General features: G+C 39.5%; 1 protein-coding gene across 1 annotated transcript; it reads left to right on the forward strand.

The window, feature by feature from the left end:
- Positions 1–312: 312 nt before the first annotated feature.
- On the forward strand, positions 313–13,023 carry rrp36 (ribosomal RNA processing 36). Its single transcript, XM_061726464.1, has 8 exons — positions 313–398; positions 1,595–2,043; positions 5,985–6,117; positions 7,324–7,390; positions 7,480–7,584; positions 9,805–9,882; positions 10,324–10,441; positions 11,572–13,023. The coding sequence occupies exons 2-8, from the start codon at positions 1,611–1,613 to the stop codon at positions 11,709–11,711; spliced, it is 1,074 nt and encodes a 357-aa protein (XP_061582448.1). The 5' UTR covers positions 313–398; positions 1,595–1,610; the 3' UTR covers positions 11,712–13,023.
- Positions 13,024–23,751: the final 10,728 nt, after the last annotated feature.

Below are 23,751 nucleotides of genomic sequence, written 5' to 3' on the forward strand. Positions count from 1 at the left end.
AAATCATTTTTTCATGTATTCAGATTTGCTCAAAGTTACTGGCAGCACGGCTGTCAGGAAAGAAATAAGATGACATCCTCAATCCATCACAGAGATACAACAAAAAAGTATTTTTTTATGCAATTCAAAGTAGTATTGGGTGAGTTTAACAGATATACAACATACAGTAATAAACCCCAGCATGTCTGGAGGAAAAAGCGTGTGTGAATCCATTAAACACTGATAACTTCGTAGTTTTTCATCTGATGGAAAATGTCACGTGACTGCAGTGAGACTTTTATTTTTCAACCGGAAGTGCTTTATACTACTTCCGGTAGTTCCTCCGCAGACATGAACACACGTGCATGGAGCTGTTAGTGCAACTCGGCAAGCTCTGATTTTAACGACTGTTTTACCAGGTAGAGTGACTTTAAAACACATTTCTACTCCATGAGAGTGTGAACTAGGAACCTCTTTTGCAGAGATGTTGGATTGTCAGAATCAGATAACGTCACGTTTTACCGTTGATAATATTTTGATTTCGATCTTTTTCACTTTTTACTGAAATAAATCTGCTAATGAAAAAAAAAAATAAGATAAAATGAGCTGCAAGAATTCATGAATATATTTTAGATTATTCGGCATGGTGCTGCTAGCCAATCTTTACTTTGTTAACTAGGAAAAACAATATTCTTGTTTTGAAAATGACGTTGGCCGTGCTCGCAGTTGTAAACAAGGAAGCTAAAATGACTACCTTGGATATGAAGATCTTTATTTTCACAACCTTTTTCATCACGCAATGTATGCCGAAAGCAAGTGTGTCTCTTTTTGATTCATAATGTTCATTTTCAGCAGCTCTTCTGTATTAAACTACTTGTAAGCTTTGACTTTACTGATTGATGTGGGTTTTTTGTATGGAGTTTGGTTGCTAATCGCTGGCTATTTGCGTCACTGCTAACATTGCCGGGACAATTCACCCGTAGTTAAAGCTGGGTTTTGTTTCTTTTTTTAAATTTAACTTGTGGATATGACTTTCGCGACGATCTAGCACAGATAATAATCTAGTGATAGCTACCCAGACATTCAAGGCTAATATACAGGTCAGGACTGTCTCAGAAAATTAGAATATTGTGATAAAGTTCTTTATTTTCTGAAATGCAATTTAAAAAAAAAAAAAAAGTCATACATTCTGGATTCATTACAAATCAACTGAAATATTGCAAGCCTTTTATTATTTTAATATTGCTGATTATGGCTTACAGTTTAAGATTAAGATTCCCAGAATATTCAAATTTTTTGAGATAGGATATTTGAGTTTTCTTAAACTGTAAGCCATGATCAGCAATATTAAAATAATAAAAGGCTTGCAATATTTCAGTTGATTTGTAATGAATCCAGAATGTATGACATTTTTGTTTTTGTAATTGCATTACAGAAAATCACAATATTCAAATTTTCTGAGACAGTCCTGTAGTTGCCTAATAGGCCCATGATGAAAGTACGAGTCAATTGCGAGCTGCCGGAAGAGACAGAATGATTTATTCGATCAGTTTATGATTCAGAAATAGCAGTAGGAAACACATTGTTTTAAAAATACACTGTTTTCCTCCTCCAGAAGCACAAAACTGAAGATGGAGCAGAGGAAGGACTCGCTGGTCTCGAAGGGGAAGCAGCAGCAGCATGTGGGGAGTGACAGCGATGAAGACTCGGATGTGGAGAAGAACTATGCCCTGTTAGTCAAGAGAGGAGGACCAAGCGGGGGGATGGAGGAGTATAATAATAGTGACGAAGAAGAGTTTGAAGGTAGTGAAGAAGGGGAAGAAGTTGAGGACCAATCCGAAGGCACAGATGAGGAGGAGTCTAAAGCTGGTGAAGAAGAAGAGGGATCACATGTAGGGGAACAGGGGGATTCTGATGATGGTGAGAAAGAGGGAGATGAAGGTGAGAAAGAGGTAGATGAAGATGGTGAAAGTAGCGAAGCCTCAGAGGAGGACACAGAAGATGATGAAGACCCAGAAGGTGGCGGTGGAAGTGAGATCCACACAAAAGAAGACATCAGAAACGGTGAGGACGTCCACAGCTGCAGCATAAGAACACTTTTTACATCTGTTTTTGCAGAAAACTACATTTCTATAAAAATCTGTTATACCATTTTCTTGTTAAAGTACAATAACCAGGAGTCATGTTTGAATGAAAATCAAAAGACATGTCCTATGTCAGGGACTGTCAACCGGTGGTCCGCGGCCCTCTGGTGGTCCGTGGTGGTATTTCAGGCGGTCCGTGAAATTGTAAATGGAAAAACAATTATATTTAAAACAAAAAATGTATTTATTCTTTAGACTTAATTTATGTTCCATTTACTATTCATTTTTGTGAATAATTTACCCATCCAAATTATGTAAAATGAGTGACAGTGAACTTTGTAATATTATAAGCCCTCTTGGCTTCCTATTGTTCATTTTTCATTGACTGTTTTTTATTTATTTTTATTTTACCAGGTTAGTCCCATTGAGATCGAGGATCTCTTTTTCAAGGAATACCTGGCCTCAAGGGAGACCTTTGGTTTTTTTTTATAGCAAAAGGTGCACATAAAAATATACCCTGATGCAAATAAATAGCCGATATAGGCCCATACTCTTATTTAAAAGCAAGGTGCAAAATAAAACAAACATCGTCAAAAGCAGCTGGTCCCAGAGTTGCTTCTTGGTTATAATGGTCATCCCTGGGACAAAACCAGCTGAAAACCTCTATCCTATGTAATGAAGCTAAAAAAAACTGTTCATTTATTGAGTTGTTTGTTTTGTAACTGAGTAAAATGTTCTGCCTGGTATGAACCTGCGTCCGGAGCAGTAGGGTCCATAATGTGCAGCGCTGAGGTCAGGTCTGAACAAAAGTGAGTTCACTTGGGGATAATTTCAGATCTGTTCACTCAGGGTTGGTGTTGGGGATGCATGTGTCCATGTTCTCATAACAGTCTGAGCACAAACCATCCACACATCAATGTTTATTTAGAGCGTGTATTCATGCTCTTCTTCAAAGGCTGTGTCCAAACTTTTCCTGCTGCCACGGTTGTTGCTGCTGCTTCTTTATTGTGTCTGTCGGCTGCACAGCATCGTCACAACCCTGCGTGGGGTTTTCAGCCTCACTGTGACCCCCCCCATGCTTTGCTCTCTCACTGCCTATTGCTCACAGATGGAGTCACTAATGGTCATGTATATTTAATATATCACTCTGGTGTCAGAGATTGCTCGGTGGGACACTGAACATGTTTGCATTACCATTTACTTTGTCCACTTCTAATCTAAACTTCAAAGCATTTGTGTTTTTTATGCATAGACAACATAAAACATCACATAAATGAGACCAAATGTGAAGTGGGAGACTTGACTGGTGCAGAATGGAAGTGATGGCAGCTTTTATTGGTGGCATCAGTTCCAGGGGATGGCAGAGGAACACCCAGCCATATATAGATATATATTTCTGCAGCACTCTGGTGCAGCAAAGCCAAGTGCATTTGCATAGGAAACGTACCACATAGGGCTGGGCGATATGGACCAAAAGTCATATCGCAATATTTTCTAACTGAATGGCAATACTCGATATATATCGATATTATTTCTGTGCCATAATTGGGGTTTCCCCCAAAGCATTATAGCATAGCATCTCTGTTAGCTTCACTTTTTTCTGAGGCAAACCCTTAAAAAAACAGTCAGTTTTAATACAAAGCCTCGTGCCAAATGTCACACAGGTACCTTTAGGTCTGCACAATATCAAAATGTATAAAACAAATTAAATGAAAATAAACTGCCTGCATATATAGAATAAAAATGCTTCTTGAATAAAATAAAACAAATATCCCTTTCCTGCATAACAATTAAATTAAAATACACTGTGTAATTAATACAATGTAGACAGTAACAGGCAGACTTTTCCACTGAGGTTGACAGTTGTGCAAATAACAAAACATTTGTGCAAATCTCGAATAAAACATTCAAGTCAATTTGTCACAAAATAAGCTATATCAAAATTGAAAAAAAAAGAAACTATATCGATATAAACGATATTGTCTCGTACCATGTCGCGTTTGAAAATATATCGATATATATTAAATTCTCGATATATCGCCCAGCACTAGTACCGCATTAATTCTGTTATATCTGATATAACTGATTCCTCTTGCCTGGCCACATTTTAGGTGCACAGTATATCCAGAGTGGGATCAGCAAAGGACAGTTATTAAAGCATCAACTTTCTGTGTCTGATGCAGGCCACCTCACCCAGGTGGTGTGAACATAATCTTTGATAGATCTTTGAGTAGTTCACACCTGGTGAATGATTGTTGCTGCTGCATGCCATTGGTCAGCGGGGGCTGTGGATTCAACCATTTGTACATAAACCAAACTAAACAGTTGATCAAATAGAGTTTGAAAACCCTTCAGCGCTACAGTCGGATGCATTTTAAAATCAAAACTCATTTACAGAGAATTCTAAAGTATCCTCTTTTATGAATGACTTATGTTCCTAAAAAGGAGAACTGGGGTCTCCAGGAAATATCTGGTTTAGAGCGGCACGGTACGGATGTGTGTCCCAGTTAAAGGACACGGGAACGGATTTCCAGGTCAGATTAATTTATTTAACTGTAACAATACAAACAAGAGAAAAACGTATTAATATACCGAAACCAGAATATAAGTAAATAACATAACATACATGTTTCATTAATGTATTCATCAATCAAATAATACAGCAAATGACCAATTAACATTAACACACCACCTCCAAAGAGGTTTATAAACAATAGAAATGAACATAGTAGCATAACTAATACACTACATAATAGTAGAGGTGGGTGCAATTCATCGATGTGTTGATGCATCGCGATGCGTCACGTGACGATTTGTAATCGATTATGGTCCAGTAAAAAAAAAAATATTTTTTTTTTTTAAGTTATCCTATCCAGATTCCAGACTGAATAAGCTGCGGAATCATTTCATTTTCAAGAATGCACATTTCTTACTGTTCACTTGAAATATGGCAGATATGTTTACACTAAATAAATTTGATGGAAATACATATCTTGTTTACTTGAATTAATGAACTCATTAAATCCAGGGCTTGACCGTTTTCAGTGGTTTCCGCCAATAGAGGGCGCTCTCATGCAAGTGCAGCTTTCCCTGGTCAAAGTTAAGTAAGTCAAAGAGCAAATGTTTACATAGTCATAAAATAAGTTATTTTGTGTCTTTGAAAAATACATGTCAAATGTTCAAACAACCTTGTTATTTACTTAATGAGTGTTAGAGGAACTGAGTTAATTGATTGGCTATTTATTTACAAATGTAGCCACAGATGAAGACAAAATCAATCTTGTATGGAAAAAAGCATTAAAAATCACAATAATCGAAGAATCGTGGCACCAATAATCGAATCGAATCGACAATCGTTATAATCGAAGAATCGAATAATCGAAGCTCCAATAATCGAAATCAAATTGAATCGTGAGGTACCCTTGTTTGCACACCCCTACATAATAGCAATTTAACTGTAGCTTAAACAAAGTGTGAACGGATAAACATGCTGGCGTTCAGTTCACCTTATGTCAATAAGCTCACCTTTAGGCTTCTACACACAGTAATAAACTAAAAAAACAGGTGGATAGTTAAAACAGACGAAGAAAAGGGCACCATCTATCTGCAGCCACGTGAAGGAAAAAGTAAACTGCCTTCACTCGACGGTTGTGGTGCATTCAGGGACCGTTGGTAAAGTCTGGTGAGTTCAGTGACGTAGGACATTTCAACCAACAATTGAAAAATGAATGATATAAAATACTATGAACTAGTAACAACATAAACAGTGTGGGCTTTCTAACAGTTCCTTCATGGGAGAAACAGCCCTGCTCTGTCTGTGTTGGTCCTGGTCGTGTTCTTGGTCTGTTTTCCCAGTGAGGGCCTAAAGGCAAAGGTTTACCAATCAACCGTTACCCGTTGTGCTCTCTCGTCTCCCCCTAGAACTGTCCACCATGTCCTTTGAAGACATCATGAAGCTACAGAACAAAGTGGGAACCAAAGTCTACAACGAGGTTGCATACGGCAGCAGCAAGAGTCAGAAGCCCAGCAAGAAGAAGAGACTCAACAAGAACAGGTGAGTGTGTCTGCGCGGGACCTCGGCCACCGACCTCCCCGTCTTCTTACCCTGCATTCACACTGAAAGAGTCAAAAATCTCCCGACGCCAGCATCTCGCTGTTTGGAGCGTTCACACTGAAAGCGGCATGTACTGTCGACGGCTGCAGTGGGCGGGGCTAAAGCTACAGTGGGCGGGGCTAACGCCGCAGTGGGCGGGGCTAAAGCTGCAGTGGGCGGGGCTAGAGCTGCAGTGGGTGCTGCAGAACTGGAGGGAACAGTGTATATAGTCTACTCATATAGCGTACACATCTTCAGTTTCCTATTTCACCATAGATCACACTTTGGGACGCCTTCTTTATATTTTAGCGTTATTTCCTCGTAGATAAGAGTGAGTTTGATGCTCCTTAACAAGTTTGGTTCTGGATCAACATCAACCCAGGGAGCCCTTGCTCCCGGTGGCTGATTTATGATTCCACGTCACACCAACGGAGAGCCGACGGCGTAGGGTACGCAGCGACGCACACCGCACCGCGACCCTACGCCGTCGATTTAACGCAGAACCATAATTCAGGCGAAGCTGCAGTCTGTCTGCGCTGATACTGACAGAGGGTCGGAGCGGATTTGGTCATGATGTTTAACCTGTGTTTTGTGATTAATAAGCACGGGTTTTAATTATTTTTCGTTGGATCAATGTAGTAAATAAAATCGTTGGGACCATCCAGCTCCTCAACCATCAGTTATGTGTTTCACATGATCAGTTCAGGTAAAAACGGCAGTCAAATCAGCAAAAATGTCAGTTTGCTGGATGAAATATATTAATTCCTGATAGAATAAGTTTGTTAGTGCACAGCTCTGCTCATGTATGCATGTGAATGAGTGTACGTTTGTGTGTACATGAAAGTACAATCTGCATTGAGGCTTCTCACTTCAGGAATCCCGGTCTGTGATTGGACGCTGCCTCGGCATCGCTGCTGCTCATTTAAATAAAGTTCAGATTTTTCAACTTCAAATTGACGCGCTGCTCCCGCCGGTCCCGCCGCTTCTTGCCATGCGTTTTCATAGACAATGAATGGCAGCCGGCTGTCGTGATGCTTTCAGTGTGAAGGCAGGGTCAGGTGCTTCAAAGCAGGAAAGGGCGGCTCTGGGAGTATTGGCTCATCCCGTACAAGCACCTTTTCCAGTCCACCTCTTTCAGATTGTTAGAGTCTGTGTTTGTGGTTTCAGGCCCGTGGAGATCTCAGCCAAGAAGCGGACCCCCTTCCTCCGTCAGGTGGTCCCCGTCAAGAAACAGGTGGGTGAAGAGAGCCTGGTGCACGGAGACTGTTCCCACAGAAACGTCCCTGTTTGATGGAACGTGCTTGTTTGTCGTTTGTGCTGCAGACACTGAGAGATCCTCGGTTCGACGACCTGTCTGGAGAATACAAACCCGAAATCTTTGAGAAGACATACAAGTTCATCAATGACATCAAACAAAGAGAGAAAGAGGTGAGAACACTGGAATGGAAGCAGAACGGAGAAATGCAGGATCAGCTCTGCACCCCCCAGAGTCCTGGAGGGAGTGGGAGGTTTCCAACTGTCCGCTGGATTTGTGGTGCTTTTCCACTAGAACCTACTCAGCCCAACTCCACTCGCCTCGGTTTGGTTCTTCTCCACTAGGGGTCTAACTAGAGTAGATACTTTTCTGTATCTATTCTGCCGAGGTTCTAAGCTGCTGAGTCGGCTGTATCTGACATCATCACACTACAGGCCACCGATTGGTCGGGGGGTTGGAGTCAGACGTCTGAGTCAGGAGGAGGAAATCAGAGAAAGAGACTCTGACGGATTCTTGTTCATTTTATTCAACCAGCAACGACAGCAAAAATCTGTTTGATGATCCAACTCTGAGGGTCAGATGTTCATAAACCTGGTGCTGAGGAGAGAATTAAAAAGATCTAGACGGAGATAAGGAACGACCAGATAAGCGGTCGGCAACACAAAATGTTGAAAGAGCCAAATTGGACCAAAAACACAAAAAACAAATGTCTGGAGCCGCAAAAAATGAAAAAGTCTTGTATCAGCCTTAGAATGAAGACAACACATGCTGCATGTTTCTATATTAGTTATAACTGGGGGAAGATTTATTTTTCATTATGCGCTTCGAGAAAAAAGTCGAAAATGTTGAGAAAAAAGTCGAAATGTCAAGGAAATAGTCAAAATTTCAGGAAAAAGGTTGAAATGTCTAGATAGGAAAGGAAAAAGTAAAAAAAGAAGGAAAAAAAGGGAAAACATTTTTTTTTTTTTTAAAGCTCCAGGAGCCACTAGGGCAGCGCTAAAGAGCTGCCCTAGTCCCCTAGCGCATTCGGCTCTAGAGCCGTGGGTTGCTGACTCCTGGACCAGATCTACCAGGAGCTCTGTCTCTTCAGAGCTGCTCACGGCTCCAGCTGACTTTTCAGCAGCAGTAAGACAAACAGTTCAGTTTATTTTCGGTCATGACAGCACAAACAAAAAAAAATAAGACAAACATATTGTCAACAAACAATTGTCAACAAACAAAAGAAAAGCATCGCCGCTTGAAGTTTCTCTCACTCATTTTTTAACCTGACATCGAACACAAGCCACAGACCCAACAGCACATCTATCATCTCCTCCAGGTTCTACATCTTTAGTGTTGTCTTCTCCGTTTAGAAACACAATCAAATACGTCACAGCAGCTTCTCCAACCTCCTACTTCTGCTCCAGGTGCTGAATTGTAGTGGAAAAGAAACCAGGCCGAGCTGATATGAGTAGAGCCGAGTAGATACTAGTGTAAAAGCGCCGTTAGATAAGCGAATGGCAGAATACCTTCTCCATGTTGGTGCTGCCTTGAGTTGAGGACTTTAGTCGGTCAATGTACGGTCCCACCTCCACACTGAGGATTTCTTTGTTGTGGTTTGGGCATCTTTATTGGTGAAGCAGCTCTGGGCCGACCTGCGGCCTGGAGCCAGATGCCTGGAGCGAGATGTGTGGAGGTTAGTGGATGGGTGGATGGACAGCTGTGGCTCAGGGGGGCTCAGTACATTTGATTTGATTTTGAGTTTTTATTTCGGTCCATTTGGATACAACATAATACAACATAAAAAAAGGTCCAATATATTAAATGGCACCGAAAAGGTATAGGCTGAAGCCAAGGCTTATTATGCCAACCCTTTTATGAACCTCAACTCAGGAGGTTTTACACAAAACAAAACGAATAATTTGGGTTCAAACATTGAAAAAGAATGGATATATTGGAAAAGTAACAGAAGTATCTAGACAAGAAGCAAAGACAAAAAAAGAACAAAGATGAAAACAAAACAAAAAACATACTATAAATGGCAAGGAGTGACAAATGAAGTGGTTCTTGGCAAGAGACTGTACAGCGCGGAGAGTAGAGGTTAAGAGTAGGGTGTGCAAAAAAGAAAAAGAAAATTTTTTACATACCAAGTGGCTTACAGGGACCTGGTATGATGTGGTGCTGCTTCACCAACTCCTCGGCTAAACGGCCGCGGAGAGCAGTCATGCAAACACTTGCTTCAATTTGCTACTATCATGGTATTTATTCTAATATTATCATATCAATGTTTGAACATGGGTGGAACTACGGGACCTTCCATCCCTCTACCCATATAGGCGCGTTGGGAGCCGCTTCAGTGCAGACACTGCTGCTGTGGACCTGGATTGAAGCTGTGAACATGTACTTGTGTGCAGGTTGTCAAGAAGCAGCTGAAGAAGACGAAGAAGAGCAACCAGAAGAAGGAGGAGCTGCAGTTCCTGCTGAAGAGATTGGTGAGTTTCTGCATTAACTCTGGAACCTAAAATGTAGTCTCTTTAGACTAAATTCATTTTTGTAAGCATTTCACGTCCGGTGGAAAAGGAAACAACTGCACTTCTGGATAAAGGAAGAATCCGTGTCTTGTTTCCTGCCTCCTTTGAACCAGTGATAATATGAGCAGGTGGAGGACACTGCAGTTTCCAATATGGAGACGTAATCACACATGCGCTGCAGCCCCAACATTTCATGGGGGGGTTAAATGTGGGAACACAGATTTCCAACATCTTTTGTGAATTTCCTGAGATCTCCCAGCCAGTTCCCAGGGAATAACCCAGGAAAATGCTCACACAATGGCTTCTTCTGTGGGTTGTATCTGTCCTGGTTCCATCACTTACATGCATGAGTGTACCAGATGGGGGGTCTGTGTTAAATTTGTCCCACGTGACTTTCTACAGGAGAACCAGGAGCGAGCGAGACAGAGCCGAGAGCAGAAGAGAGAGAGGGAGCTGGAGTTCAAGAGGCAGCAGAGAGAGAGAGCCAATCAGGGAACACAGCCGTTCTTCCTCAAGAAGTGTAAGGACGGAGTCTGTCTGTCTGTCTGTCTGTCTGTCTGTCTGTCTGTCTGTCTGTCTGTCTGCAAATTAGGGGTGTAACAATATTTCGTGCCACGAAATTTCGCGATACGAAAACGTCACAATACGTGTCGTGGAGGTGACAAACTGTATCTGATATTGGGTTATTAATATTAATCTATTGTGTTGACTAGTAACGACTGCGCCTCGACCCGCGGACCAAAATCTTCCTCCGCTCAGAAGAAACTAGTCCCGTTTTGAGTAGGATAAACACGGGGAAACCTCTGCTGAGTTCCAGTGTACTTTAATGTCCCTCAACAGTGTAGGATTTTAGAACATCAACACAGCACCTAGTGCCGTACTGTGGCGTATCACTCCGCCCAATCTAAAACAGACTAATCACTACAGATAAACTGACTAGTGTCATCATAGTCCCTGATTTACATCAGAATATACTGAATATATTTATAAAATAATGAACCCTGAATTACCAAAATAACCTTCTTAACAAAAATAAATCTCCTCTTACACTTATAAGGTGAGCATGAATCAATCTCTTTTATGATGTAAAATTGTATGTATTTATTTACTTTTATTTATTTATTTAATTTTAGTTGTTAAATTTCTGGAAAAGAAAAAAGTCAAATCATACATGAGAGAAACTATTCAGTTTGTGGGTAAATATTTTTACTTGTATGAAACTGAAGATCATAATGCAAACCTGACATTTACTTTTAGTTCAGTTTGTGGAAAATGGTTGGCCTGGCTTTCTCTTTAAAACTTAAACAGTTATAAAGCATTACAAACTGGAACAATAGGGCAAACGCACAGCATTGTTTTGTATTTTGTGTCTTTCAAATAAAAGACAATTTTTTCCAGTCATATGTTCCTCATTCAAGGTTGTTAAAAAAATACTGCTATAATATCATATAGTATCGTGACCTCAATATCATGTATCGTATGGTGAGATTAGTGTATTGTTACAGCCCTACTGCAAATGTACTTGTGAAAACATTTGGACAAGTGTGAGCAGACAACCATTAGAAATGTTAAACTGTTATTTCATCTACTTACACTCTTTATACAAACGGTTTGGAAACGTCTTTGTTTCGTCTTTTCTTCTTTGCTCAGCTGAGAAGAAGAAGCTGCAGCTGGCTGAGAAATACCAGGAGCTGAAGAAGAGCGGCAAGCTGGAGAACTTCCTCAGCAAGAAGAGGAAGAGGAACGCCACGAAGGACCGCAGGAAGCTGCCCCGACAGCCGCAGAACTAGAACGATGCCTGAAGCACGAGGAGGACGAAGAGGATCCCCGCTGGGAAACGGATGGAAATGAGAACTCTTCCTCCTCCCGTCTGCCAGCAGTCTCCCTGCACTGCAGCATCTCAGCCTGCAGGGGGAGCTGTTGGACTTTCCACTGATTCAATCTTACGGCGTGTTTAAGGACGTTTGGAGACGTCAATATTTGTGGATAAAATGCTTAAAAACACCTTGTGTGTTTTGAATTTGAAATCCAGCCTCACAGATACGGTTGTCATGGAGACAGCTGAGTTGATGACCTGGCTGCATAAATCTCCCTCATACCCAGGAAAGTCCAAGCCAGGGATGTTTAACTGGCTGTCGGTGGGTCAGTGAAACAAAACAAATGAAATGTGCAGCAGGATCACAATGATAGAAGAATTGCACCTGAATGTGAAATACCTTTCTTGCAAGACAGCAGTTCTTGACTGAGTTTAGTTTACTTCAAATGTCCTCATTGTTCCTGAAGGATCTGTACTAGGTTTATTACACTATATTTCTGTTTCATGGTCAATAATTCCTGACGATGAGAGAGATATATTCTCTGGAACAGCCGTTCCTCTTGCAGCTGGATGGAGTGACTCAGAAAGAAACGTTATCAAACCAACTACTGAGTGGAAATGATGCACCAGAAGTCTGTCCATGTTCCTTTTCTTACCATCCTCATTGTATTTTTTTAAATAAAACGGTGTTGGTGACTGCAGGGTGTGCTGGGACAACTGTTAAGCTGCACCTGTTATTGTTATTGCACCTGATTCTGTTCATACTAAGGCTTTCTATGCATGTAAATGGTTCACACACACCAGTATTTCTGTGTTCTGTGCCTCCTTTAAGGGAGGTTGATTCATGGCACTCTTTTGGGACACCACATATACTCTGAAGTGGTGGCAATGCTGGCCCTGGGCGGCCGTGAAGCAACACTGACTACGTTTACATGCAGTCAAAATTCGGGTTATTGCTAATATTCCAGTTACTGAAACGAGGCATGGAGAACGTGATGATGTAATTACCGTCATTTCCACTTCTTCTTCCTGTATCCAAATTCAAAACAAATGCTGCTTCGCCCAACTTTTCTCTCACCTTTTAAATCTGGCTATCCCAGTTCTTTGTACCGTCTACAAATGCAGAAATGTTCATATCCTTCATTACATTTATGAAGTGATTAGTCTCCTCCTCACTCCAAAAGTGATCTGGTCTTGTGTTTCTCCGTGTTTATAAGAACTTCCTGGACTCAAAAGACCAGGATTCCTTGTGAACAGAGCATGTGCAGAAAACAAGTTCATGTTCCGTTTGATGGGGATATTCCCAGGGCTCATATTGGGGTTTTTAAAAACCGGAATATGAGCAAATTCAGGTTATTCAAAGGGATTATTGGTGTTTACATGGCCGTGCAAATTCGGGTTATTGCCAATATTCAGGTTTTAAAAGGGTTATTGATGCATGGAAACACAGTCACTGAGGTGCCAGTAATGCATTTAAGATGACGCTGGTGTTATTACCCTCTGTTCGCGTGGACAAAGCAGTGCAGGGACGAGCCCTTTCAAGTGTCTAATTGATGGCGTGTCATGTAGTGACAACTTCTACAACTCCAGGCCTGCTTTCCACACACTGTTAAATGTATCATGTCCGTGTAAAAAGACATTTCCGGTGTCAGTTCTCACCTCTTTAGGGTGCACGGACGAGTCCTAGCATGATCAACCCCTCATGTCTGTTTGATTTGGTTCAGTGCTGTAATCTGCACAGTCGGCACAATCCCTGCTCTCCGGCACAGTTGGAAGAGTGTTGGGAAATGTCATGGTTGTGCATGGAAAAGGCACGTGCACAATGATGATGGGCTGTAGTGATGTGTAGATGCAACACTACCTCACTGCCATTCAACATGCTGCTTGATCAACACATTTGAACTGTTAGAGCAGGGGTCGGCAACCCGCATGCGGCTCTTTAGCGCCGCCTTAGTGGCTCCTTGGAGCTTTTTCAAAAATGTTTTACCTTTTTTTTTTTCTTCCTTTTTTTCTTCTTTTTTTCTTTTTTTTCTTTTCTTCTTTTTTCCCTTTTTTTCCTCTTTCTTTTCTTCCTTTTTCCTTTCCTTCTTAATCTCAACATTTTGACTTTTTTCTCGACATTTCGACTTTTTCTCGAAATTTCGTCTTTTTTCTCGAAGTGCTTAATGAAAAAAAAAATCTTCCCCCAGTTATAATTAATATAGAAACATGCAGCATGTGTTGTCTTCATTCTAAGGCTGATACAAGACTTTTCATTTTTTGCGGCTCCAGACATATTTGTTTTTTGTGTTTTTGGTCCAATATGGCTCTAAAACATTTTGGGTTGAGACCCCTGTGTTAGAGGAATATGACCAGAAAACTTTTCTTTTTGGAATAATACATTTTTGCTTTAAAACTAAGCCCGTACAGATTTAGTTGTGATACGCCACAGAAAACTAACCATTTCAGCGTTGGGACTCTTTAATAGAGGTGTGGCATCATTTACACTTCCAAACTTTAATTCTTTAACTAGTTGTTACCAGGTATTTCAAACGTGTTCATGCAAATAAAACATTGGTACAAATGTGGAATTTATAGGTGGGACCAAAAAACTGATTGCACCAAATATACAGGACTGTCTCAGAAAATTAGAATATTGTGATAAAGTTCTTTATTTTCTGTAATGCAATTAAAAAAACTAAAATGTCATACATTCTGGATTCATTACAAATAAACTGAAATATTGCAAGCCTTTTATTATTTTAATATTGCTGATTATGGTTTAGAGCTTAAGATTCCCAGAATATTCTAATTTTTTGAGATAGGATATTTGAGTTTTCTTAAGCTGTAAGCCATGATCAGCAATATTAAAATAATAAAAGGCTTGCAATATTTCAGTTGATTTGTAATGAATCCAGAATGTATGACATTTTTGTTTTTGTAATTGCATTACAGCAAATCACAATATTCTAATTTTCTGAGACAGTCCAATTAATTGATTCAAAGAGAGTTGTCATGGCTGTTATGAAAGAGTATGTATCATTGAAATGGGAACACAAATGTAATTAGGTACTGGTCCAAAAATAGTGACTGCAGAACTTTAGTGAAGTGTTTTCTTTTTCCTCAATTACATCAGCATGTAAAAAAAAGAAAGAAATCTGACATAAGGAAAACAGACATTCCAAAGAAACTGTCCAGAGGTGAGTGGTGCAGGGAGGTCAGCTGACAGCAGAGGAGGCTGCAGGAGAGACCACCCACTTCCAGCTGCTGCAGGAGGTATTTGGAACTTCAAACTTTCATACAGTCCATGCTTTCTGTCCACTGCACAAAATGCTCTCTCTTTTTAATTTCCGTCAAAGGCCGTACAAACTGTAGGATGAGATGTGAAGGAAATGCCACCATGTTGATGAATGAGTGAGACTTGGGGCAGCAGATTTAGCGACTGAAGCAGCTCCACCTGACCAGAGGAGGAACCTGCAGCTGTGCTGGCGTCCACACCAGCGCTCACATGGCCCCGTTTTAACCGTGTCTAGGGTTTACTAACACTTTCCAAGGCGTTGCTCATTCACGGGATTACCGCTTAAGCAGCCAAACACTTTACATCTAACTCTCTTCCAAACACAACACGCAGAACCGAGCTGGGCAGCGATGAACGTGTGAGCTGCAGGTTCAGGCCACAGTGCTGCTCACCCACAAGTACTTTACTTTGCATTTATTTATTCAGCACAAGTTTAAAAAAAAAAAAACAGTACATGGAGGGAACGAAGCCTGAAGGGCTTGTACAGAGTTCCACTCATCAACAACTGTGATGAAATAACAAAGATAATGTACAGCAAATTAAAAAAATATATACAGGCCTGTCTCAGAAAATTAGAATATTGTGATAAAGTTCTTTATTTTCTGTAATGCAATTTAAAAAAAAAAAAAAAAATGTCATATATTCTGGATTCATTACAAATCCACTGAAATATTGCAAGCCTTTTATTATTTTAATATTGCTGATTATGTCTTACAGTTTAAGATTAAGATTCCCAGAATATTATTTTTTTTTTAAATAGGATATTTGAGTTTTCTTAAGCTGTAAGACATGATCAGCAATATTAAAATAATAAAAGGCTTGCAATATTTCAGTTAATTTGTAATGAATCCAGAATGTATGACATTTTTGTTTTTGTAATTGCATTACAGAAAATCACAATATTCTAATTTTCTGAGACAGTCCTGTATGTTTATATATAGATTTATTTTCTTATTCTTAGTTTAACCTTTGACAAACTAATCTAGGTACATTCATGAATATATTAGTGCAGCAGGTTTCTTCAGAGCCGTGTTCAGAGTGCAGACAAAGCGTGCAGGGATCCTTTCATTCCTCTCTATCTCTTTCCTCTCTCGCTCTCTCCCCCTGAAGCCCCGGGGTCCCTAGAAGTCAATTAGCAGTAGAAGAACAAAGATAAATGCTTTTCTCCACGCTGGCTCAATCCTGCCTTTGCTGCTCGCTGGCAGGTGGCATTCATACCATCACACACACACACACACACACACACACACACACACACACACACACACACACACACACACACACACACACACACACACACACACACACACACACACACACACACACACACACACACACACACACTACAGGACAAGATGAGGGGCCACAGATAATGAGGGCTGTGTGGTGTGGGGGGTTGTGCACTAACACAGGCCTTATATTCATGAGATAATTCACCCTATACAGCCTTTAAAATACCCACCACTCCCAAACCTTCCATCACCGCCAACTTTTCCATTGTGTCACTATTGTAAAAGTTTTCAAAGACTGTGTGTGTGTGTGTGTGTGTGTGTGTGTGTGTGTGTGTGTGTGTGTGTGTGTGTGTGTGTGTGTGTGTGTGTGTGTGTGTGTGTGTGTGTGTGTGTGTGTGTGTGTGTGTGTGTGTGTGTGTGTGTGTGTGTGTGTGTGCAGCAGCTTACTTTTGGTGGTAACCGGGTGTAATTACAGGGCTGTAATAAAACCTTTTTTTTTCTCATTAGTTGAACATTTTGTTGAATAAAAAAAGTGGGAAAGTAGACGAGTATGCAATGAGCAACTTTTATGCTCAAACGTTTATACCGTAACAAGACGACGAAATCATGTCTTACAAAAAGTGATCAAAGTGTAGACATTTAGCTTTCACAAAAAATGTTCACAAAAATGTGGCGTTTTCCATTTAAGGATTACACTCAGGTTACGATATGTACCTCCATTTTCAGGGGCTCACAAGTATTTGGAAAATCAACTGAAGTCAGGTGTCCATTCCCTCATCACCTTAAGACCAACGAAGCATATAAAAGGTCAAGAGTTGATACTGAGGCTCCTGTTTGACAGGAGATACAGATATGGAGCCATCTGAAGTCCAAGGAACAGAGGTGTCTTCAGTATTCACATTGATTACTCAGGTAGAAGTATAGATACTAGAGTTTAAAAATACTCCTGAGTTGAAGTATCAACTCAAGTTTTTTACTAGTAAAAGTATAAAAGTACTGGTTTCAAAACTACTTAAAGTATAAAAGTAAAAGTAATGTAAGGGGGAAAAAGCCATTGAAAATGAATGTATCTTAGTATGATGTAAATATATTAAAGAAGCATATATGTGTACTATTGAGCATTAACATGTGTTTCAGAGAGCAGCAGATATGATGACTAGTTGCCTATAAGTATTGTAATGGTGCAAAAAGTCAAACTTCAGAGACATGTTATCATTTATCCTAACCTTTATTGGAATGTACATCCAAGTTTAGTTGCAGGAATCTGAGGGAACGGATGTAAGAACAAAACTGGACAAGAACATCTGAAACAACCACAACCAAATTCACTCTATCCGGATGGAGCAATTTAACTGGATAGTTTTATTTTAAAGGCCCAAATGAAATAGAGTAACGAGGCTGTTTTTAAAATGTAAGGAGTAAAAAGTACAGATAACGGCGAGAAAATGTAAGGAGTAAAAGTAAAAAGTCGTCTGAAAAATAATTACTCCAGTGAAGTATAGATAACCAAAATTTCTACTTTAGTAAGGTAATGATTCGTACTTCGTTATTTGACACCTCTGCCAATGAGGTGAAAGAGGCATCATGAGATGGAAACAGCAATCAACAGATTGGTGTGTTCCTAAAGAGAGAAAGCCCTGGTGAGATGGGTGCTTGACTCTGGAGAAGGCATCATTAACCTTATCATGGTTTAAATCAGCAATTAGGAGTCACCTTCATGGATGTAGATGTAAGGAAAATATCCAGAAACATGGAAAGCAGCCTCTTTCCCACTGATACCTACTCAGCTCGGCTCTGGAGTCACAGGAAACCAAGACACACGTGTTTCAGAAGGAAGGGAAGAGAAAAGGAACATCCCATGATTCAAAGCATACCACATCTTGTATCAAGTACGGTGGAGTCTGTGTTGTTGCCTGGGCGTGCAAACTGCATGTGGAACAGGATCACTGGTGTTTACTGATGATGCAGCTGCCGACAGAAGTATGATGAATTCTGAGGTGCGTTGGTCTTTATATTCCAGGTCACATCCAGCCATGCTGCAGAACAGTGCAGACTGATCATGACCCTGCATTTACAGGACAAAACTAAAAGCAGAAAGGCTTGAAAGCGAAGCAGCAGTTGAAGGTGAAGGTCTGGCAAAGGAACTCCGGGAAGAAAAATCAGAAAGTGGTGATTTTTATGGACTCCAGACTTCAGACAATCATTCACTGCAAAGGATGTTCGTCCAGGTTTTCAAAATCATGGTTATATTTACAATTATGCCACTTTGTCCAAATGCTTTCAAGTCCCTGGATATGAAAGGATTTTGAGACGTCAGCTTCATAAACAGGAAGAGCTGAAAGCAGAACATTAACATTAACAACTTGTTAATATTATGAAAATGGGAAAAGGGAGTTTTGTGCATTCAAAAGCTGTTTCCTCTGTCCCTCAGTAAGCCTTCTGAAGTCCAACCAATCAGAACACATGAGCCTAGGCTGCTGGTTTTCAGGAAGGCGTTCTGGGTTTCTGTCCTTGTGAAATAATTATAGGATCTTTTAAGTCGCGCTGGGTGCAGAGCTCTGCATGTACCAGAAATCAAAACTAACATGATACGGCCACTGTGATGAGTTAAACGGCTTATGGATCAGATAGTTCAAACCTCATTGCTGTAGGAATACCTGTCTGTAGTCTGTCTTTTGAAAAGATTCATCCAGGAAGTAAAGCACAGAAAACACCAGCCAAAACCCATTCTCCATCTGCACGACTGGAAGAAGATTTACGTTTATTATTACAAATAATTCAAGCTTTAAAGCTAACAAGTAGGAGGTTTCTGCCTTTTTGAATCTATATCTACATTTTTTTTTTCTTTAAAAGCTATTCAAGGTACACATTTTAAAGAAATGTTAGCGATTACTCAGCTCGACTCATCTAAAAATTGAAAGTGCTCTCCAGTCAGCGCATCATACAGGACTGTCTCAGGAAATTAGAATATTGTGATAAAGTCCTTTATTTTCTGTAATGCAAAAATGTCATACATTCTGGATTCATTACAAATCAACTGAAATATTGCAAGCCTTTTATTATTTTAATATTGCTGATCATGGCTTACAGTTTAAGAAAACTCAAATATCCTATCTCAAAAAATTAGAATATTCTGGGAATCTTAATCTTAAACTGTAAACCATAATCAGCAATATTAAAATAATAAAAGGCTTGCAATATTTCAGTTGATTTGTAATGAATCCAGAATGTATGGCATTTTTGTTTTTTTAATTGCATTACAGAAAATAAAGAACTTTATCACAATATTCTAATTTTCTGAGACAGTCATATAAAAAAATAAAATAACTGAAAAATAATCAAATAAAATGTAATATAAAATATAAACAAATAAAAAAAAAATATATATAAAAATATATCTAGACATATATAAGCGTCAGTCAAGAAGAGAGTTTAAAATGTTATAATTTTTGCTGCCACTTTAACATTCTCAGGAAACACTCTGTATTCAGCCATGAGTTTTACTGTTTGCAGAGAAGTCTGCTGGAGTGAAGAATGTGAATCTTGTTAAAATGGTGAGTTACTACATAAACCTAACCCAGTTTTTCTGCCTCTTCAGTCCAACTGTGACTTGCTCACACAAGACAGGCCTCCGGGGTGTTTGGGATGAACGATATCATTGTCCTTGACTTAAAAATGGCCATCAACAGTTGATGCTCCAGATCTTTGTCTCCTTCTGCTCCTCCCCAGGTGAACACGCCCTCCCTTTTCTCTTCAGTCATAACGGACGTCTTGTCTGTATCGAATCCACATCTCCACTCTCATTCCGATTCATGACCGCTTCAGTCTGCTATTGTTCCCACGGAGACTCTCTGCGTCATGAATAGCCAATAAAAAGCCCATTGCTCCACGGTGAATCTGAGTTGAAGAAAAGCTGCTTGGAGTTGTAGTGATGGCTTCCATAGAGCTCTAAACGTGGAAACCATCTGTTCACTCGGTCTCCTGCTTGCTGTGTGAAAAGAATCATTGAGTGTTATAGAGAGCAAAGAATAGATCCCTCTACTGCTGATTTGTATTCTTTAGAAAGGGCCAGGGGTTTCACACCACATCTGCCCCTCAACTCCACGCTGCCCCATTCACTATGCCATCAATTGCCACACTCAATTAAGCCCTCATAATCCTTTTATCGACACACACAAGGGCTTCATCGAGCATCATGCCTGCCATGGAGAAGTGGCAACAAATGAGACTTTAGTGACTGTTTTCTTTGGGGAGAGGGCAGGGAAACAATGCAGATTGATGGCAGCGTGAGTCCTTCAACACTTCATAATGGCTGAAAAGCTGAGTGCCGCAGCAGCTGGCACCGAGCACGAGCTCCACGGTCTATTTGTCAGCCATTGTTCTACGGATAATGAGCTGCCTTTTCACTTCAGTGTCACGATTAATGAGAGGAGGTTGAGTCAACAGGCGGTCGGTCAGGCGCATGCAGGCTGCAGGACAGGAACTGTGAACACGGAATAAATGCCAATGGTGACCGTATTTAAGAAGCTCTTAGTTCAATCCCAATTAGTTTTGCGTGAGCCTGGAGGGATGTGATTACAAAAGCTTCATGTGAGGCCCAGCACTACGACGGAGTAATAGGGCCAAACTAAGAAAAAAAAAAAGGAAAAAACGAAAATAAAGTCATAATAATATGAGAATAAAGTCGTAAAATTACGAGAATAAAGTCATAATGTTGCGAGAATAAAGTTGTAATATTACAAGAATAAAGTCGTAATATTACGAGAATAAAGTCGTAAAATTACGAGAATAAAGTCATAATGTTGCGAGAATAAAGTCGTAATATTACAAGAATAAAGTCGTAATATTAAATATATTATAAATATATAAATATAACTTCACAAGATGCTCAATATTCAACATTTTAACACACTCTTCCTGTTAGAGTTCTCATAAATTAACACTTTATTCTTGTAATGTTACGACTTTATTCTCATAATATTACGATTTTATTCTCGTAATATTACGACTTTATTCTCATAATATTACAACTTTATTCTATTACGACTTTATTCTCGCAATATTAAGACTTTATTATCGTATTGTTACGACTTTATTCTCGTAATATTACGACTTTATTCTGGTAATGTTACGACTTTATTCTATTACTACTTTATTCTCGTAATTTTACGACTTTATTCTCATTATATTATGACTTTATTCTCGTAATTTCGATTTTTTTTGTCTTAGTTTGGCCCTAATACTCCGTCGTACAGCACGGTCACGGCAACAGGAAAACAGCTCACCAGTCCACCAGAAATGGCAAAAAAAAACTTACGGTAAAATATTCAGCCTTTTCCCTATAGAGATCATGTCATAAGAGCAGTATTTTTCTCCACATTTCATACAAACATGTCAAAAAGCATGATATAAACATTGTGAGTGTGCAGGGCAGCATCCACATCAGCTTACGTGTATTAGTTCTAACCCAAACCGCGTGTTTTAAGTGCCATTTCTGACCCTTTCTGATGCTGTGTAAAAGAAAAGTAAAAGGAATGTGGAAAGCTTTGTGTTTCATACTCTAGCCAAGTTATGCCATCCTCCATCCCTTTTCCACATAAGCACTCAAACTGTGTAAAACTGTAAAGGGGGAGAGACTGAATGCCATCACACTGAATATGTACCTCATCATGTAGCGACAAACACAACAGCCATGTAACCACTTAATGAAAATCAGACTCCGCTTTTGAATCGTGATTCAACAGAATAATAATTTTAAAAAAAATGGCCTTGACAAATTAGTTGGTGCCCTAAGAAAAGTGATAATTTGATCATAGAGACACGTTAAACTAAAGTGTATCTTGTAATTAGCATCACAGGTATCTTCCATCTTCAGACAGTTTCACTAAAGTGTTAAGATTTGCTGCTCTGCTTCTTGGTATCATGGTGTTTCCCACTGAACATGGACCAGAGCAAGTAAAAGAGGGATTTGTGAGGAGAGCAGAAAGAAAGTTACAGACAGGCATGTTAAAAGTGAAGGCTAGAAAACCATCTCCGAGTAGCTTGATGCTTCGGCCACTACAGTTGGAGATTACATCCAAAAGTTTGGGGTGGGGTAATTTTAAATTCATCCACAAATTCTACTTAACTCCAATAAAAATGCATAAAATATCAAAGGATATTTCGTCAAAGTGTCCCAGATGTAAAAAGATTGAGGGGTGCATATGTATGCATATGTTCTGGGAATGCGACCGCTTACAAAGTTATTGGAATTCAATTCATTCCCTTACACAATTAATCCTGGACAAAAAATTTGATTTAAGCAGTAGTTTATATTTATTAAATGACACATATAATTTACAACTAGATAACAAAAAATGCAGGATATTAATTTTGATCACTTACTTTGCAAAAAAATGAATACTTTTATTTTGGAAGAACGATTCCCCGCCATCTTATAAGACTTTCATAGATCAAATCACAGCATTTCTACCATTAGAAAGACTAAGATTGGAAAAATATAACCGTGGCATCTTTTTCAAGAATTTTGGTTCCCATTATTCTCTGGTTTAGAGAACTTCATTGTACGCTGATTGCAGTTTTATTGCTGTCATTTACTTATTTTCCATATTGTTATTCACTCACCTTTTTTTTCTTTTTTTTTCTAGTTTATTTATTTTTATTTATTTATTTATTTCTTATGTATGTTTTTGTGCTTTTTTTTTTTTTTTGGGGGGGGGGGGGTGTATTTGATTGCCTTTCTTTTGTGAAATAAAAAGATATATAAAAAAAAAAGAAAAAAAAAAAGAAGTTTGGGGTGGCTGTAGTCAACCTCCCTGGATGTGACCAAGACCACAAACTGAAGAGACTGACAATACGAATAATAACCAAAGAGCCCACAACAACTTCCAAAGAGATTCAATTAGAGTCCGATCACGCCATCCATCACGGTTTGAGCCAGACGTAGACAGCCGAGATAGGACTCTATTGAAAGTTAAACATTAAAACGCCAGACCAGAATTTGTCTAAATGCATACTGAAAAGCTGTAAAGTTTCTGTTAGAGTGTTCTTGGGATTGATGAGACAAACTGGAGCTTTTTGGCAAGCCCCATCAGCTCTGTAACAGAAGCACAAGTAAAGCATTAAGAGAAAAAAAAACACCCTGTAGCTTCTTGTGAAACAGTGAAGAGGCTCAGTTATGTTCTGGAGCTACTTTGATACAGAGTAGTTTAAAAATATGTGTAAGTGAAGTTTTAGGAATATCAAAACATTGTGGAGCAAAATGTGCTGCCCAGTGTCAGAAAACATGGTGTCAGTTGCAGGTAATGGGTCCTTTTACAGGTTAATGATCAAAACAATCAACTAAAAGCAGCCAAGAATGACTAAGGCCACGTTTACACATAGCCGGGTATTTTTACAAAAACGGATATTTCCCCCTCTACGTTTTGAAAAATACCATCATTTTTACACGAACCTGCATAAATACACTGTTAAGGTGCTCTGAGCAGCCAAACCTACAGGGGGCA

The sequence above is a fragment of the Cololabis saira genome, chromosome 1 (assembly GCF_033807715.1).
Source record: "Cololabis saira isolate AMF1-May2022 chromosome 1, fColSai1.1, whole genome shotgun sequence".
NCBI lineage: Eukaryota > Metazoa > Chordata > Actinopteri > Beloniformes > Belonidae > Cololabis > Cololabis saira.